The sequence below is a fragment of the Sphaerodactylus townsendi genome, linkage group LG04 (assembly GCF_021028975.2).
Source record: "Sphaerodactylus townsendi isolate TG3544 linkage group LG04, MPM_Stown_v2.3, whole genome shotgun sequence".
NCBI lineage: Eukaryota > Metazoa > Chordata > Lepidosauria > Squamata > Sphaerodactylidae > Sphaerodactylus > Sphaerodactylus townsendi.
Genome location: NC_059428.1, coordinates 95,460,158 through 95,477,670, shown reverse-complemented (window position 1 = coordinate 95,477,670; position 17,513 = coordinate 95,460,158). Strand labels below are relative to the sequence as shown.

Below are 17,513 nucleotides of genomic sequence, written 5' to 3'. Positions count from 1 at the left end.
GGCAACAAGAAAGAACCCACGCAAAATGCCCACATTAAAAACTAACTAATAATGACAGATGCCCACTTTAGTGTGCGACAATAGAGCTCTCTCAAGAGATTCTAAAACAGGATGTAAGAGCAGAAAACAAAGGCACAGGATGACCCTGGCATTCAAGGCTTGCTGCGTGAAGTCAAGGCACTGCTGAGTAATGAGGACATGCAAAACGTGACTGCAGATGGATTGCAGTGGACCAGCAACAATTCCCCCTGGCTCAGTCTCCACCCTTGGCATAGTGGTGCGGGGGAGGAAGCTGCATGTCCCAAGAAAAGAAACAGGGCCTTCTTTTCCATCACTGGGAAATGGAGGCTTACTGTTGACAGAGACTGGGGTAGCTGACCCACCATCTCCTTGCAAAGGACGATTCGGTTCTTCTGCCCCTGATCTTGGAACCTGGAATAAAATCCATGTCTGATTGTTTGACCAAAACTGGGTTTGGACTCTTGATACATGCAGGGGACGCAGCACTAAAAGCAATATGCTTTATTAAATTATAAAAAAAATATGTTCAGGCTTAAGCATAAAGCAGGAATAAGCAGGCGCAATGAAAATGACACACTAGCTTCCTAACATATGCTTATAGATACGAAGGCAGGCAAGTTATAACTTCTTCAAATCAGCATAAGTGCCAAGCCAGCAGGTACAAGATGCAGCAAGATGGTTCCTGGAGCATTACCGGTACTGATGATGTTATTGGACCATGTGTGGAAAAATTTGTGCCAGATGGTTAAAGATTAACTTTACAGGAAACTGGACAGCAACTCCTTCACCACTATAAGCCAGTCAAGAACATGATCCAAAAGATGATTCTCAAAGACCAGCAAGACACACCCTTCCCAACTTACATTGTTGAGAGCAGTTAAGTGACATTGCTTTGAAAAGAAAAAATGAAGTCTCAGACTTTTCATCTTGGCATGGGAAGTATTGTGTTTGATATGGAACTCCCATCTCCTTACTCTTTACATGCGGATAACACATCAAGAAACAGGCTATTGGCTTTAAATTTATGACACGAACAAGTGGTATTTAAACTATCTGATTGATGCAGAGGTGACCATCTCACTTGACAACTGAAGCAGTAGCAGCAGGAACAATGGCAGGAGTGGCAAATTTGGAGGTGCTTTACACTTAACCACCTTCTCACTGTGTGAGGGGATGGAACTGTCTCCTCTTTTCTCAAATGCTGCTCTTTTCTCAAATGCTCCCGCAACTTCTGTGCTCAGACTAAAGTGTGGGAGATTTTTTTTTAAAAAATCTGTTCCTGATTAAAAACAACCCTGAGCCCTTCGGGGGATATAAATTGAATAAACTAAACAAAACAACCAACAACAACTTCTGAACTGAAGTTGCTAACATGGTCAGAATGCACCTGTCAATGGAGCAAAAGATCATCCAGTCAGTCTGGGTTTAATGACCCTTTAGCTGGACTATGTTGAGCTATTCACATCATCTCCACATTGTGCTGCAAGACCAACCACTTCCCTTTCCCCCTTATGCTGTTTGAAGCTTTGTGCATACCTTTTTCTACTGACTAAAGGTAAGGCTTCAGGCACCTGACTAAATGGGTGCTGGCTCAAAAGAATGGGTGTCACAATACATTTCCCTATCTTTCCCTTGCATGCCACCCCTCCCTCCCCTCCCCTTGCATGCCACCCCTCCCCGCCCTCCATGCCCAGATGCCGGGCCCCCTCTTCCTCCCTTGCATGTCAAAGTGGTATAAGACTCTCTGTTATCACTGTAATTAAATAGCTGTATTGTTCTGAGAATGTATCCTTAGCTGTTAAAAGGGGGAAAAATACCCACCTCTCTATTATCCTGGATGAAGTCAAGGCCTTAGGGCAATCATTCCTTTCTTAGGCTCTATTTCTAAAATAGTAGTAATAATTTATGGCCGCTTTGTTTTAAGGGTTTAATATTAGAATCTCTGATCTGCAGTGATTCAGATGTGCATTTGTATTTTAATAAATAAGTTACCCGGCTATATGGCTCACGGAGTAGGAACAGGTTGTGGGTCACTGACACAGCATCTGCTTGGAATGCAGAAGGTCCCAGGTTCAATCTTCGGAATCTCCAGGTGGCAGATGAGATGAAAGACCTCTGTTTGAGACTCCGGAGAGCCACTGCCAATCTGAGTAGACAGCACTGGCCTTGATGGATCAGTGAGATGATTCAGTACAAGAAGTTTCAAGTAATAACTGCAGCAGGTAACTGTGATGAGGCCCCCATGAGTGGCCATTTTGTGCAAGGCTAGTTGAACAAAAATATCACCGAACACTCCCTTCTGTAAACCCTGCCTGTAAAGTAGGATGCCTTGTTATCAAATTTACACATACTGATTCTTCTGTACACATCTCCTGCCACTCAGAAAAGTCTGCTATTCCTATAAATACCAGCCATCTGCACGTAACGAGAAATGTCAGATCAAAAATGTTAAGATGAGGCATAATGTGTAACTGGTGCATATGTTCCAAGGAATGCCACAGAGCTGAGCTCTATGAAATGAAGGACATATAACTCAAGTCAAACATGAAAGTCACACAGCTAGGGTTTGGTCTTCTACAAGACACACAATCCCTCCCCAGACGGGTCAATAGACAATGGAACAGTTTCTGCCTCCCAGATTGTCTCTGTTGCTTGTTGTTCTCTTGCCCTCTCATTTGATACTAATTCTTGTTCCCACCATCTACTTGATTAAATATAATGCAACCATTGTTAAGCTCAGAAGTAAAAACGTTATAGAAAAGGGAAGTTTCTCTTGCTCAAAAGGAAACAATGAGGAGCCATTCCAGATCTTTTTGGGGAGGTCAATTTTTATCTTCAGAGTAATTGACAACATTTGCCTCCACCTTTCTCATCTGTTCCCATTTCATCGATGGGACACAGGGCCCAACTCAGGGCCTAAAACAGGGCCCAACTCACAAGTCACAAATTGTAGTGAAATAATATTGGGAAAGTCATGTGAATGCCTGACTGATAAAGGTGTTACACGTATGACTGGCAACTTGCTGAGCCTGGAAACTGACAGCTGCTACAGAACATATTCTTGTATCCCAGCATCTTCACAACTGAAGCATACAGTGGAACCTCGGTTATCGTTGCCATCGTTTTTTGTCGGTTTCGGTTTTCGTCGGGTTTTTCAATGAAAAGTTGTCTCGGTTCTCATCGATTGCTTCGGTTTTCGCTGGTTTTCGTCGGCGTGCATGTGCTATTTTCACAGCAAAAACCTGCAACCCCCTGCTGCTTCTTTGCTTGTCAATGGGAATCTCGGTTTTCATTGGTATTGGTTTTCACCGACGTTTCCCGGACAAATTGCCAACAAAAACTGAGGTTCCACTGTACTTTCAAGCAGTCCCAAATAAAGTTGATTATGGTAGTTGAGCCTAAAAATCAGCCAAGCAGGGATCAGTGTAGATTCTTGCCCTCTAGAAAGGGGCACAAGCCAGGTTTCATGGTTCACCATACGAAATGCTACAGAGACATCTAAAACAAGGTAGAGTTTCCCTGTCCATTACCAGGCACAGGTAATTTACTAGGGCTTACTGAAGCTGCTGGGTAGCCCCATCCAAGAGCCGGGCGCCTGGCCGTGGCACCACAGATGCAGCTGCACCTGGCCACCATCCCCTAAGAGGCTTCCTGATGGCGTAAGGAAGCTCAAAAAGTGAAAAAGCCTCCCTGTTGCCAAGAAGCCTTTATGGAGCTGAATAGACATATGCCGCCCTAAAGGGTGGGATGAGTCTCAATTCCCATCCACTGGCCACACCCCTTCTACGCCAGCAATGGCAGGGGTGCTGGGACACTGGCGCTGCATCCAGAGACACATCCCAACACTGGTGTCGGGGAGGGGGAGGCGGCAGGGTTGCATGTCAGTGAAATTACCCCTCCAACAGGGAAACTGACCCAAGGACAGAATATCAACCAGCGCAGCTGCACACTGCTTTAACCAGTGGATTATGCCCCACCCACTATTTCTAATGAATTTGGATCTAGGTTAGAGGAAGGTCTGAAAGTGGGAACATTGATAAAAATGGAGGTTTGATTTTTCTGTCTTTAAATGCTTTGTAAACTCTGCTAGCTTTCTTATATATATGTATTTATGCAAATTTAAATCTTGGTTATCTTTGTTCATGTTAAAAACAACAAAAATTGTAATCAAAACCCTGCTTTGTTCAGATGGTGAAACACAAACTCATGTACCTAACAAGCTCAAGTGACGCAATAAAGTAGCAACTGCTAGCCACAGAAATGAAACAAAACCCCAAAGGGCCTTGAGATTCTGCCGAAAGCTAATTGGAATGATGTGCGATCAATTCTGAGAACACAGCTCTTCTGGAAAACCTTTCCAAAGAATTAACATAACTATTGAAGTCTGAAGATTTTTGTGGAGGCCAACAAATTTCTGAAAGAAGATACTGTTTTTCAAAAGGTGATGAGCTGATCTAAGATCTCAAGCAGGACTAAAAGAGTGCAATAGGTACACTGCTCTTGGGGATAGGGGAGCTAACACCATTTGAGCCTTGAGCAGTGGCTGATTTAATCACAGCAAATGCCCTCATTCTGAATCTTAAGTGAATCTATTCACTTGGGCAAGGATTTAAGTGCATGTGGTGCACTTTGCAACTTGACTATAGTAACGCTTGGTACTGCCCCTAAAACAGTATGGATTCACCCATTGGCAGTCTGATTTTATCTGCACCTGACTTCAGAATGCACATAAAACTCTGAACTCCATGGCTTACCAGTTTGATTTTGACTTAAGCTCCTAGGTTTGACTTCAAAAGCCTATGGCGCAGTGGCAAAGCCACCAGGGGATGGGTGGTGCGCAACGCACCAGGCGCACCGATTCTGGTCACGTGGGAGGCGGAAAAATCCCCCGCCGCCTTCTGCGGCACCCCCCACCCCCCCATGGCACACACACACCACTTACTTTTAGGAATGGAACATCCCAGAGAAGAAGCCTGCCTGTGTTGCCTGGGCCTGGTGGGAACTACATTTCTGGTGGGAACTACTTTTGACCCTTTACTTTTGGATGAGAAAGCAAATGAGTCCAGGACTGTTCCAAGACACAGTTTGCTGTTCTGGTTATTGATTTCAGTATAGCTTTTTTTTTTTAAAGTTGTAAGCCAGTATGGATCTCTTTTGAGCCAAAATGGCTTTAAAAAAAACTTAAAACGAACAAATATCTGCCAGAGCCATTCTATTGTTCTTTTTGAGGCAGCCTGTGAAAATGCTGATCTTGAAAGCTTTTATTGTAGAAAAGTGGCATGTATATTTTTTAAAAATATTCCGACTAACACTCAAGTGAACATCCACACTGTTCCATTGATATGGAACAGTTACTCGAAATGTTTCTCCTTATGAAGAAGAAGACGAAGAAGAGTTTGGATTTATATCCCCCCTTTCTCTCCTGCAGGAGACTCAAAGGGGCTTACAATCTCCTTGCCCTTCCCCCCTCACAAACACCCTGTGAGGTGGATGGGGCTGAGAGAGCTCCAAGAAGCTGTGACTAGCCCAAGGTCACCCAGCTGGCGTGTGTGTGAGTGCACAGGCTAATCTGAATTCACCAGATAAGCCTCCACAGCTCAGGCGGCAGAGCGGGGAATCAAACCTGGTTCCTCCAGATTAGATACACGAGCTCTTAACCTCCTACGCCACTGCTGCTCCTTGATGTTCCCCTTGATGTTCAATTTTTCTGCATGTATGTTAATAATATGTCATTTGGATTTCTCTAAGAGCTTCTAATGACATGTGTCTATTCAAAATATGGGACGGGGAGCATTTAGGATATTCCAGTTCTGTTCTAGCAAATCAAATGATCACTATAGAAAGTCAGTGTAGATTCTAGAGTATCACAGTAATACACTCCCGGCTATTGCAGGGTGATATATACTGTGTTCTGAACCAGTTTTAGCTTTGGAAAGAATCTTCAAAGGCAGCCCTGTGTGAAGTTCACTGAAATCTTCAGAGGCATGAATCCTCTGTAGCAGGTCGGAATCAAAGGGGAAACATTGCAACCTTGTCATATGATGACATTAGCGCACAGCATTTTTCAGTAAGTTCCAGAAGCATGAACTACAAAGCCATCAATCACTTACCGCATTTTTGTAGAAGAAATACAGCACCATGTTGGCAAGTCGTGAGTAACACCAGTGACCATGAACAACCAAGAGTTTCTCCAAATGCCGGAACTTTGGGATTGCAAAATCGCTTGCCATCACAGCCTTCAATATAAGAAGATTTGCAAATTAATTTGAGAATGTTATTTCCACTAGAGAGACTACATCTGCTGTTTAATTTTGGAGAAAGGAGCAGAACTCTGCCAGGTCACTAGGATACCATTGGCAGAAAAAGATGGTCCTCAGAGTTGCTGAACAAACATGATTGACAAAATGAAGATTCACTTATGTATGCATGCCCACCATCCAGAACCTCATCACATATATCTATGGCTCCATTGAGAACAACTGTAGCTAATTTGCTTACAGTACATGGACTTGTAGAACGTGGTTTTCTCTTGGAGACCCACAATACCCACCCTCACACTATGATCATGCTTGTGAAGAGAAGTCCTTGCTCCTGCAGCAATGCTAGTCAAGATCCAATGATGACTGATTCTCCCCTCCTCAAATCATCCCTTGATGCTTCAGGGATAAACTACACATTGAAATAGGAAATGTGCAAGTGGATTCCTCAGTGATGTAACCCTGTGCCATTTTTATAATATTAAGTGGTCCTCCAGAGGTTGAATAGAACTGCAGAACCTTCATAGAAAAGAACTGTAGCAGCTCCCACCATGTCCTGGGTGGCCTATTAATCAATGAGGAATATATACATGTGAATCAATGGGAATTCATTTTGTAGCAATTTCCACCTTATTTCCTCAGTAATAGACAGGGAGGGTTATCTAGTTTTGTGCAAGTAGTCCAGTTAAATGGTCTGCACTATAGTGGTTTCATCCTTAAATTAATGAAGCTGTTCCAGAAAAAGTGATTAGCGGTGCACTCTTAAGCACAGACACACACGTCCAAGTTCACTGACATCCATAGACTTAGGAGGGTATAAATCTGTTTAAGATTGCACTGTAGATGACCTCGGGACCTGATGTTTCCACTCAGCCCATTAATATGGACTTATCTTTCCATCAGTTCTGCTGACTGATGATTCCGGAGACCAACTGGTGTGCTATCTTGCATACATTTTCTGCTTTGGGGATGCTTCATTAATTGCAACAAACTTTCTTCCACCACCCCTTATACAATATCAATCTCAGGTGCTTGGATTTATGCTGAGTTTTGAAAAGAGATCTACCATATATTAACATGACATCTAGAAACACAGCACTGCTTTTTATGTCATGCTCTCATACATTTAATTTATGGCCAGGAGAAGTCTAACAGTCAGTACTGTCATTTTGCTATTCCATGCGGTCTTTCCATAAAGGACTGGGAAGGCAAATATTTACTCTCGCGTTTCCACAAAATCACTCTTGTGCTTTTGTCCCTTTAACCCTCCCAAAGGTCTATTTCTGATCACCGGGGAAATGTGGAAAAAGCTATTTGAATGCAAACTAACAGATTCAATTTCCTACTACATTTTATGGAAGTATCCACACGGAGCATGAACCACTAGTTTATTTCTACCCATAAAAGAATGCTTATGAAAAACAAGATGGTATTTGATGATGAAGCATACACTCAGTGGAAAAACACAACATGTTTGAGGGGCTGTTTTTATGGGATTCTGGTTTTATAGTGCTTCTAGTATGACGGCATGCAACTCTCTCTTATAAAACCTTCCCATTCCCAGAAAGGTACAAATGAGTTTCCTTTCTTAGCATGTATCAAGTACGCAAAATGAATGACTGAAGGGGATCTAACTGCATAATGGGTAAGTGATGACTTTCGGATAATAGCCTGCATCCTTCAAATCAAAGTTCTAATAGAAGGCATGTGAGTTTTCATGCATTTATTTTATTTATTGAATCAGATTTTTAGGCCACCCTTCCCCTTGAGGGTTCAGGGCAGTTTACATGATACAATTTTAAAACATCCCAAGTCGGCATGTAGTCTACACGCAAATCATAACAAACAAGGAGAGGAAGGGAAGGAACAAGGAACAGACAAGGTAAAAGGAAGGGGCAGGGAGGCCAAATCTGTTGAAAAGTACTGTTGCTGTCCTCAGCCATAGGCCTGGTGGAACAGCTCAGTCTTACAGGCCCTGCAGAATTGCAGCAAGTCCCTCAGGGTCCCTGGCCTCTTTTGACAGAGCATTTCACCAGGCAGAGCTCAGAATACTCTGGCCCTTATTGAGGTCAGATGGATACTTTCCAGGTCAGGGACCCCCAATAAGTTGTTATTCGTAGAGCATAACAATCTTCTTGGGGTGTATTGGGAGAGGCGGACCTGCAGATACAGTGGCCCCCAACTGCTTTAAAGGTTAAAACCAAGACCTTGAACTTTACTTGGAACTCCCTTGGCAGCCAATGAAGTTGGCAGAACACTGGATGTACGTGCTCAGTCCAAGAGGTTTCTGTAAGGAGCCATGTTGCTGGATTTTGCACCAGTTGGGAGTTTCCAGGTCAGTCTGAAGAGCAGCCCTGCATAAAGTGAGTTTCCATAATCTATTCTGATCATTGCATGGATCGCTATAGGGTGTGACAAGTACGGAATCAGCAACCTAGCCTGAGAAAGATGGTAGAATGTCAGTTTGGCCACCTGTGTGACTTGAGCCTCCATAAAAAAGTAGGCATCAAATAGCACTCTCAAACTCCTGACAGTTAGAGAAGAGGTTAATTGTACCCCATCAAGAATTGGGGTACATGACCATTGCCCCCAAGTCTCCCTGAACCAGCCACAGGACCTCCGTCTTTACTGGGTTCAATTTCATCTGGCTCTGTTTAAACCATTTCACCACAGCTTCCAAACAGAATATGGCCAGAATATCTGGGGTGGAATCATTCGGCCACCCATCAATGGATATAACAGGGCGTCATCAGCACATGGATGACTCCGCAGCCCATGCCATCAGACCAATGTGCTGCTCTCACTGCAGTCTCTTTTCAACACACAGAAAGAATATTGCAGGTATCTTGAGACCCACAACCCCAGGAACAATCTTGAAAGGGGTCACAGGATTGAAAAGGGACAAAGGAAAAATCCAATACGTTACAAGCTAATGTAAAACTATGCAGTAGTGGAGAAAAGACATATTAATTGTATAAAATCCTGGAATGCTGTAAAATGTAGAGGGAAGGCAGAACAATGTCTCTGTCCCCAAAACATTTCCAAAGTGCCCCCCAGTGACGTAGGTATAGATTTTTAGTCGGATGGGTTCAGGGGACAGGGTCACACCCCCACCCACCCCTGGGGCATGGCCATGCCTCCCCAAGCCCCGCCCCCAGCCTCAGTGCTTATAAAAGCAGCTCTCCAAGTCTGGGGATGGCAGACTCCCCTGCCCCGCCCGCCCCCTCACTGGCTGGGTTCCCAGCTGGCAGTTCCTTCTGCCCTCCCCTCTGAGCATAGGCGTAGCTAGGGAAAATGGAGCCTGGTGCAAAATCTGAGTTTTGCCCCCCCCGCCCCCCCCCCCATGGGCGGCCGCTGTGATGTTGAAATCCACCCCCAAACAGCATCACTTTCAATGGTGTTTAAACTAGGGAGCCCAGATTCTCCTTTTAAATCCACCTTAAAGGGAGAATCTGGGGTCCCCAGTTAAAACAACATTGAAAGTGATGCTGTTTTGGGGTGGATTCTCCCCCACCCTGAAACAGCATCATTTTCAATGTTTAAACTGGGAACCTCAGATTCTCCCTTTAAATCCATGTCGAAGTGGGTGGATTTAAAAGGAGAATCTGGGGAAATCTGGGGGGTGCCTGCTGTCAGGGGGGCAACTGTTATCATCAGGAGAGTCTCCCAAAAAATCCCCCAAATTTTGGTGCTGCTAGCCTAAAAGCTGCACCCCCTACAGGCAAAAAACTGAAAAACACTTAAAAATACACACAAAAACACAAATGGGGGCAGAGCTTTGAACATGTAAGGGGGGGTTGAACCCAGGAACCCCACCCTTACCTACATCCTTGATGCACCCACCCAAACATTAAAGGATAAGCTGTACTGGCTCAAGCTGGTCTCCCGCCTTGATCCTTGTGAGGACTAATAGAATGAAGCACACTTGCATTTCAACGACAGGAAGGGCTCAAAGTGTTCCCAGTCTTTAAAATAACACTGGCTTTTGCTCTTACCCATAATAGACAATACTCTGCTCAATAACTTGATAAGACAAGAGCAGCATAGCAAGTAAAAAAGGGAACTTTAAAGTGAGTGGCTCTTAAGAAAAAAATATTAAATAGCTATTTGAAAGTATAATTTATTTTACATAAGAAATCTGGCTGAGAGATGTCATACGACTTGTGTTTTACAATGTGAATGCAACATGATTACATTACTGCAGCTCTGACAAAAGTGCTCTGCTGAAGTCATTTCAGCAAAGTCCAACTGGTCCAGCTTGAGGCAGCTTGTAAGTACCTCTAAAATGTGCAGTAGCTGTCACAAACCAGCTGGCTGAAGCCAACAGGGAAGCAAGATGCAAGCAGACATATGGAAAACATATGGCCCCAACTCTGTCCTGGGGTTCCTTTTCAGTAAACACGCATTACCTGCATGCCTTCTGGACCTGAAATCCCCACACCAACATCGGCTACTTGGATCATGCTGACATCGTTTGCTCCATCACCTGGTAACATTGGGAGAAGATGTTACTTGCTATTTATTGAAGCAGAGATGACTAATGGCAACAAAACAAAGCAAAACCAAGGGAACGCAGAAGAAGGGGAAAGGGATAGTTATGTTTAGCTTTAAAATTCCTGTCTTGTATAGAGCTAGTGTTTCAAAGCCCAGTCTAATATGTTTACTTATCTAGGTATGTACTCCATGCCAACCCAAATTAATTGAGAGTTAATACGTGAAGATTTGTCAAATGAGGTCTAAATGGCAGGGACATGTGTGTTATCTATAGCCAATTTATCATCCATTGGCCAGCAGAGGGGAAAAAATGGAAACTTTTATCTTGCACAGTACCTGGCAAACTGGAACTATAAGGAGAGATATAATATAAAGAATATGGTTCTGTATTTTGTGCACTAGGTAATAAAGAACATTGCACTGAATGTGGAATTCTGAACTTCTCTGCCTTCACTGTACAGAATAAGCAAGTTTCTAGTCATCTTGCTGCGTTTGCTTGAGCTAGATCTGGAAGCCTGGAGCAGAAGTTTTGTGATCTGTGGTAGCTGAACAGCAGAATGTCGGACGGAACTGAGAATTGGTGTTACTCAAGATGTAACAACATTACAGTCAGCATCACTGCTGTGAACAGGTCTAACTACTGTGGCAGGAACATACCAGAACTTCAGGTTCTTATCTTAAGTAGACAGTCAAAGCAAATGTCCTGTCCTTTGGTTGTAGCTGTTGTTCCACAGCCCTTCTGCCCTTATGATATAATCTTTCAAAATAAGGTATTCTCACCGCAGCCTTTTGCTTCTGTATCTCTCCATCCATCAATAACGATGTGCCTAAGAGGGTATTTTTTCCATGGGAAAAAAACAGTGAAGAGAAATGCATGCAAAAGCAATTTCCCTTGTCTGTTTCCTCTGTGAAGCTAAAGCAATTAGACAGAAGAGGAGTGTTCTTTTCCTTGCAATCCAGATTCTCTTTGCATTAGACTGTGTAATTCTCAGATCTCTGCTTATGAAGTGCAAGTACACTTTCTACTTCTGGGAGGTGGGGGTGGATAGCCAGAGAATGCTGGCGATTTTACATCTGCTACAGTTGACTTCTTGGCTTGCCACGCTGCACTCTGCTTAGATTGTGATGGAACAGATCAAGTTATCATCTGATACACAAAACCGGCAAACCATTTCCATTTGCCTCTGCTTTTAGTGCAGAAAATGGCCCAAATTTTACATGAGAAATCGTGTGTAATTTCCCTCCTAAAAAGCCATTGTTTTCTTGCGGTTGCAGATTAAATCCCTATTTCCAGACTGTCATCAATTTTTGAGGCAACAGGGTCTACAGAATTCCTTCAGGTCCACTATTTATAGGTCACTGACAAGCAAACCATGCTTGTCATGGTAGAAACTGACTTTTCTCCAGTTCCACAAGCTAATTTGATGCTGAAAAGAACACCAGGCCCAAGTATGAGAAGAGGAGGAGGAGGAATTTGGATTTATGCCCCACCTTTCTCTCCTGTAAGGAGACTTAAAGTCTTTCCCTCAAGCACCTTTCCCTTCATTTCCCCACAACAAGACACCTTGTGAGGTAGATGGGGCTGAGAGAGTTCCAAAGAACTGTGACTAGCCCAAGGTCACCCAGCAGGACTGTAGGAGTGCGGAAACATATCTGGTTCACCAGATAAGCCTCTGTCACTCAGCTGGAGGAATGGGGAATCAAACCCGGTTCTCCAGTTTAGAATCCACCTGCTCTTAACCACTACACCATGCTATTCACATGGAAATTCTTTAGTGGAATTATGTGGTTCATCCTAATGAATAACAAAGCTTTGCTAAACAGTTGTGTCATAATTTGTAAAGTATCCTAGTCCTGAAATGCATTTTGGGAAAGAGATCCTTGAATTAGGAATTTGAAAAAAAATGCTAACATTTTACTTAACCAGGACAAGTCAGTAGGAGATATGTGGAAACAAAACATGCTCTTCCCTTCTTTGATCACTGCAGAGGGGAAGGAGGAATTTGACTGTCTCTCTGCTCTAGGAAGTGAGATAACCACTTTGCACAGGAGAGAGGAAAATGAAAGTGATACAGAGCAATGGTACAACTAGGCTTCTATAACATCACAGTAGGTCAGCCAATGGTTAGGAAGATATCAAAACCCTTTTAAAATTCTATATGACTTTCCTGGCAAATTGGAAAAAAATTCCCCAAAGGGGCATCCTGGTTAAACTGCCATTTTGCTTACGTTTTGATTTTTAGTCCATCACTTATTGAAGGATTAGATTAACTGATTGTACATTAACATCAATGCAGAACATTCAGTTAAATGAAAGCAACAAATGTAAAAATGGGGCTTATCTCTGTTAGATCCACTAGTTTTCTTCTGGTAGGAAAAGAATCTTCCTTTGGACATAGGAATTCTTCTGTTCTGTTCCTACAGTTGAAGTTTCCTCATTTAGCAGAAGAGAAACATTAGCTCTAGTCTAACTCAAAGTGCCTTGGAGGGAAGGGTGATTCTATCTGAATAAAACCATTCATTCTCTTTATTTGTATTAGTACAAAACCAATAACAGTTAAGCTGAAGTACCTATTGCCAATGTCATTGTTTTGAGTTTGTCTCTGACCAACTTCACCACCATTCCCTTCTGAATTGGAGTAGAGCGACAACACAACACAGAGCGAAATCTCTTGGCAAGCAAAAGAAATTTGTCTTTGAGGGCTGTGTCTAAGGCATAGGCCAGCGTCCTTCCATCAATCACTAAGCCCAAGTTGGGATTTTCTGAAGATGATGGCATGTAGAGAGGTATAAACTTAGCTGCTGTGTTCTGAGAAGATTTTTCAATTGGACATTTAGACTCTATACAGTGCAAGTGCTGTTCTAGCAATGTAGCACACATTTCCTGCAAAAAAGAAGAAAAAACAAACAAACAATAAATAAGAAAAATAATTTTAAAGTACACATTGGCAGAATCAACTGATAGATCTCATTTGCCAACCTTAAGCAAGATTTTGAAGCAATGCTTGTCTTATCTGTCTTATTTAATAGAGTTCCATAAGTCTCGGATCTAGCAGCTTACATTCCCTTTCAGTTCACATGGTGGATCTCCTCCATATGCTATGCACCAAATTCTCTTTGGATACGAATATAGCTAGTATAAGTGAGTTTTCACAGACAGACGCATAAACAATCATGAATAACTGACTTCAGGTAATGGACGTGGAAATTTTCCAGAGGGCTGGATTCAGCTGGCTTTTCTAAGGAAGCAGGGGCCATTTTTTGAGTGGGCAAAAAGGTTATGCTGGGGAACATGGGATCTTGCATGTATAGAAGCCGTGTGGGTTAGGGAGGAGGAGAACTAGGCAAGAACGCCTGGCTGGGTCCAACTAACAGGAATGTGAATGGAGGGGTGATTTTGCTGATTCCAAGCTTGTTTCAAACCTCCAGATCTCCCCCATGCTGTTCATGGAGGCTCCCTGGCTCCCAGGAGCGACATTTGAGGATTTTGGGTTGCAGCAGGAGGAAGAAGGCAAGAAACTGTGCTGTCAGAAATCCATTCTGCCAGCAGAGATTTACTGCAGGGTCCAAGTCGAAGTATTCAATATTAAGACTGATTAGGAGGGTGTGTTCAACCTGTTGCAGGACCGAAACTTTTTCTGCAGAGACTTTTTAAACTAATGGGGGAAAAAAAGAAAATAATGCTAAAACCTTTCAGAGCTGCCACAGGCAAGCCAAACTAACCCACAGCTGTAGGGTATGCCAAAATATTTGAGTATGCATACCAGGTGTGTACAACCTCTGACCCAGAAACTGAACAGAGTCTACTAATCGTACATTACAGCTTACCAAGAGTTGAGCAGACTAGCCTGCCCTTTCTCTTGTCATTTTCCAATATCAGATAGGCAGAAAATAATCGAAGGTTTGAGCAAACGTACTCCAGGACACCCAAGGCACACTGGCAATGTAGCTCAGTTTCCCAGGAGGCAGAAAAATTTCATTTCAAGATCTTTGCAAGCAGCTGTACATGACTGGTATGACACTTATAACCCAAAGTCCACTGGACATGCAGGCCTGATGCCATGCAACATTTTCATCATACCGGTGAATCAGCATTTAAGGTAATGATTTCCTCATCATGATCCAGTAGCTTGCAAGCATAGGCAATATTGATGGCGGTTTCTTGCTTATCTCCAGTTAGAACCCATATCTGCAGCCCAGCTTTGCGCAAGTTTGCAATGGTCTCTGGGACTCCATCCTGCAAACGGTCCTCAATGCCAGTTGCTCCTGACCACACAATGAAATGACAAGAATGTTAGGGCTTTACAGCATTATTTGTAATCTGTTGGGTTTCAAACCATTATCCCTATGCATAATATGCCATTAAGTACTACGTACTGAGCAGAAATGTAACATCAATTCATCTTTTCAGTTATTTTGATAAACATATATAGACCATCCAGGCAATTTAGAGCAGGAGGGTTAAAGGGTATTATGTATCTCAACTGTGCATGAAGGATGGCACTGAATTTTCAGAAAGAAATATTCCAAATAATTTGCCCATAACCATGACGGTCTAAGAGTCATGCCTACAGTGAGAGAGAGGCCCAGCATCCAGTCCCCTTTCTCTCTACTCATGTATTCTCCTTTGTATCATGTAATATTTGAAACCTGAGAACTGTGGGTTAGAGACTAGAACTTTGTTAGTCTCTCATGAAGTACACTTTCATCCAAGTGTGAGCTTGGCCATCCTAGATTTCATTGTGCCTCAAGCAGAGAACAAGAGACCATGAGGCAGAAAGAGGCCTCAGGCACTTTCAGGAAACATCACAGGTGCTTACTCAACACTCTGTGGTTCTCAACCTGTGGGTCGTGACCCCTTTGGGGGTCGAACAACCCTTCCACAGGGGTCGCCTAAGACTCTCTGCATCAGTGTTCCCCATCTGTAGAATGGATAAATGTTAGGGTTGGGGGTCACCACAACATGAGGAACTGTATTAAAGGGTCGTGGCATTAGGAAGGTTGAGAACCACTGCGAACTAGCTATGACACTTGCTCAAGTCAGCCAGCCACTATCAACTTATGAGAATACTTGGGAAGCTTAATTTAAAAAAAACTTACTTGCACCCAACTTAGTTTGAACCCTGGGCCCAACCTCTCATTGTACTGTGAAACTTACTGGGTGACCCAGAGTGACTCACATTGCCTCACTCTAACCTAATACACAGATTGCTGTGAAATCAAAATTGGGGTGGGGTGGTGGTATGCTCAAGCTATAGTGGGAACTAAAACATAATACATAAAATAAATTGAACAAAAATATTCTTTCTCAGGACAAAGGCAGGTGTTGCTTTTACCTTCTTAGCCAGACGTCATGAGATTTTTAACTTAAGTTCTGTGAGTGGTTAGAACTTAAGTATGAGGCAATTGTTTGACAGACTAGTTTTGAGACAATTGCCAGTTGCCTCAGAATTACACAAGCACAGGCAGACAGACTACCTCACATTGCACAGATCTGTGTGATCAACCATTTGTCCTGTCTCCCCCTGTTTATAATTTTAAGACGAGCAGAAAAAAGTAAAATGGGAAAATGCCACTAGAAACAGTAATATTGCCTTTGCTTGTGGAGTTGGCAAAGAAAGTCTTTTTATTCCTCAGGTTTTTTTCTCCAACATTGCAGCTTGTGACAGTTGATCTGTCTACATTCAGTCCCTTAGTTTATAAGCAGGCAGCTCAGGCCTTAATTGGCAAAACAGATGGTGGATTTTTGACAGGAGTCTGTTTTTATTTATCCAGCTGTGTTCAAGAAAGCTTTAATTCACGAAGGTTCATATGTACACCCAAAGTCAACAGTGGCACAGCTTTTTCTTTTCATTAGTGAGGTCCCAGTTGTCTGGGCCAACACAAAGAAACTGCTTAAGGCAGAATAGATATTTAAGATTTTATTGTACTTCAGGGACTCTAACACCACAAACTATATCATTGTGTTTAGCATTTATAATGCACTATATGTATTTACCAACACTAGAGATCACAGGCAATTCTCTCTCTCTCTCTCTCTTTTTCAGAATGAGTGCTACAGATCCAGCTTCTTCAAGCATTTTCACATGAGCTCACCCTCGGGGGAATGAACACTTTCAAGATAGAGAATAACAAAGCTGATATCACCCCTTCCAAAATATTCTGGGGTGACCTTGATATTGCAGACGAGTCTTCTGTGCTCATAAAAGTAAATCTCCAAGCAAAAATTAAGAACTGCTTTGCTGGATCAGACACGTTGTTGACCCAGTGAGCCTATTTGTTGCCAAGGAGGGCAATCTGGAGGTAGCTAGGAGGCTGACAGGCCAACTATAAATTATACTGAAATGCACACAAAGAAGCCCCTGCCCAGCACTAGCTTTAAAAGTTAGACTTGATTGGATTTGGAGAAGAAGATTAGTATGGGGGCAGGAAGGGAAGAGGACATGCAACTGTTTCCTCACCTGACATTCCTCTGTTCCAAACTGCCTTTTGAATGTGGCTTTTCCATCCCTAACCAATTCAAAACATTGGTGGGGGTGGAAAGGCTTGAAAATCCCTTGCTCCTTTTTACTCAAAATCTGTTTCATTATAAAATGTCAATTGTTCATAACAAACATTTGCAAGGCAGGTACTGTTAGCCCCTTGCAAGCTTAAATGTGCATCAAAACCTTGAAATGTTTAGTAGACAAATTCCACACTGGAGATATGATTCCACACTTGCTAGGCAAACCCTTCAAGACT

General features: G+C 42.9%; 1 protein-coding gene across 4 annotated transcripts in view; it reads right to left on the bottom strand.

Moving 5' to 3' along the window:
* ATP10A (ATPase phospholipid transporting 10A (putative)) overlaps positions 1 to 17,513 on the bottom strand; it is a 150,715-nt gene that overhangs the window by 10,725 nt on the left and 122,477 nt on the right. For 3 of the 4 annotated variants that reach the window (XM_048495305.1, XM_048495306.1, XM_048495304.1), the window contains 4 exons: positions 14,854 to 15,038; positions 13,344 to 13,656; positions 10,688 to 10,764; positions 6,132 to 6,257 (listed from right to left, as the gene is read on the bottom strand). In XM_048495305.1, the coding sequence (XP_048351262.1) occupies positions 6,132 to 6,257; positions 10,688 to 10,764; positions 13,344 to 13,656; positions 14,854 to 15,038 (701 nt within the window). Of the gene's footprint in view, positions 1 to 6,131; positions 6,258 to 10,687; positions 10,765 to 13,343; positions 13,657 to 14,853; positions 15,039 to 17,513 lie in introns of those variants that run through there. The other variant, XM_048495307.1, reaches the window with a different exon arrangement.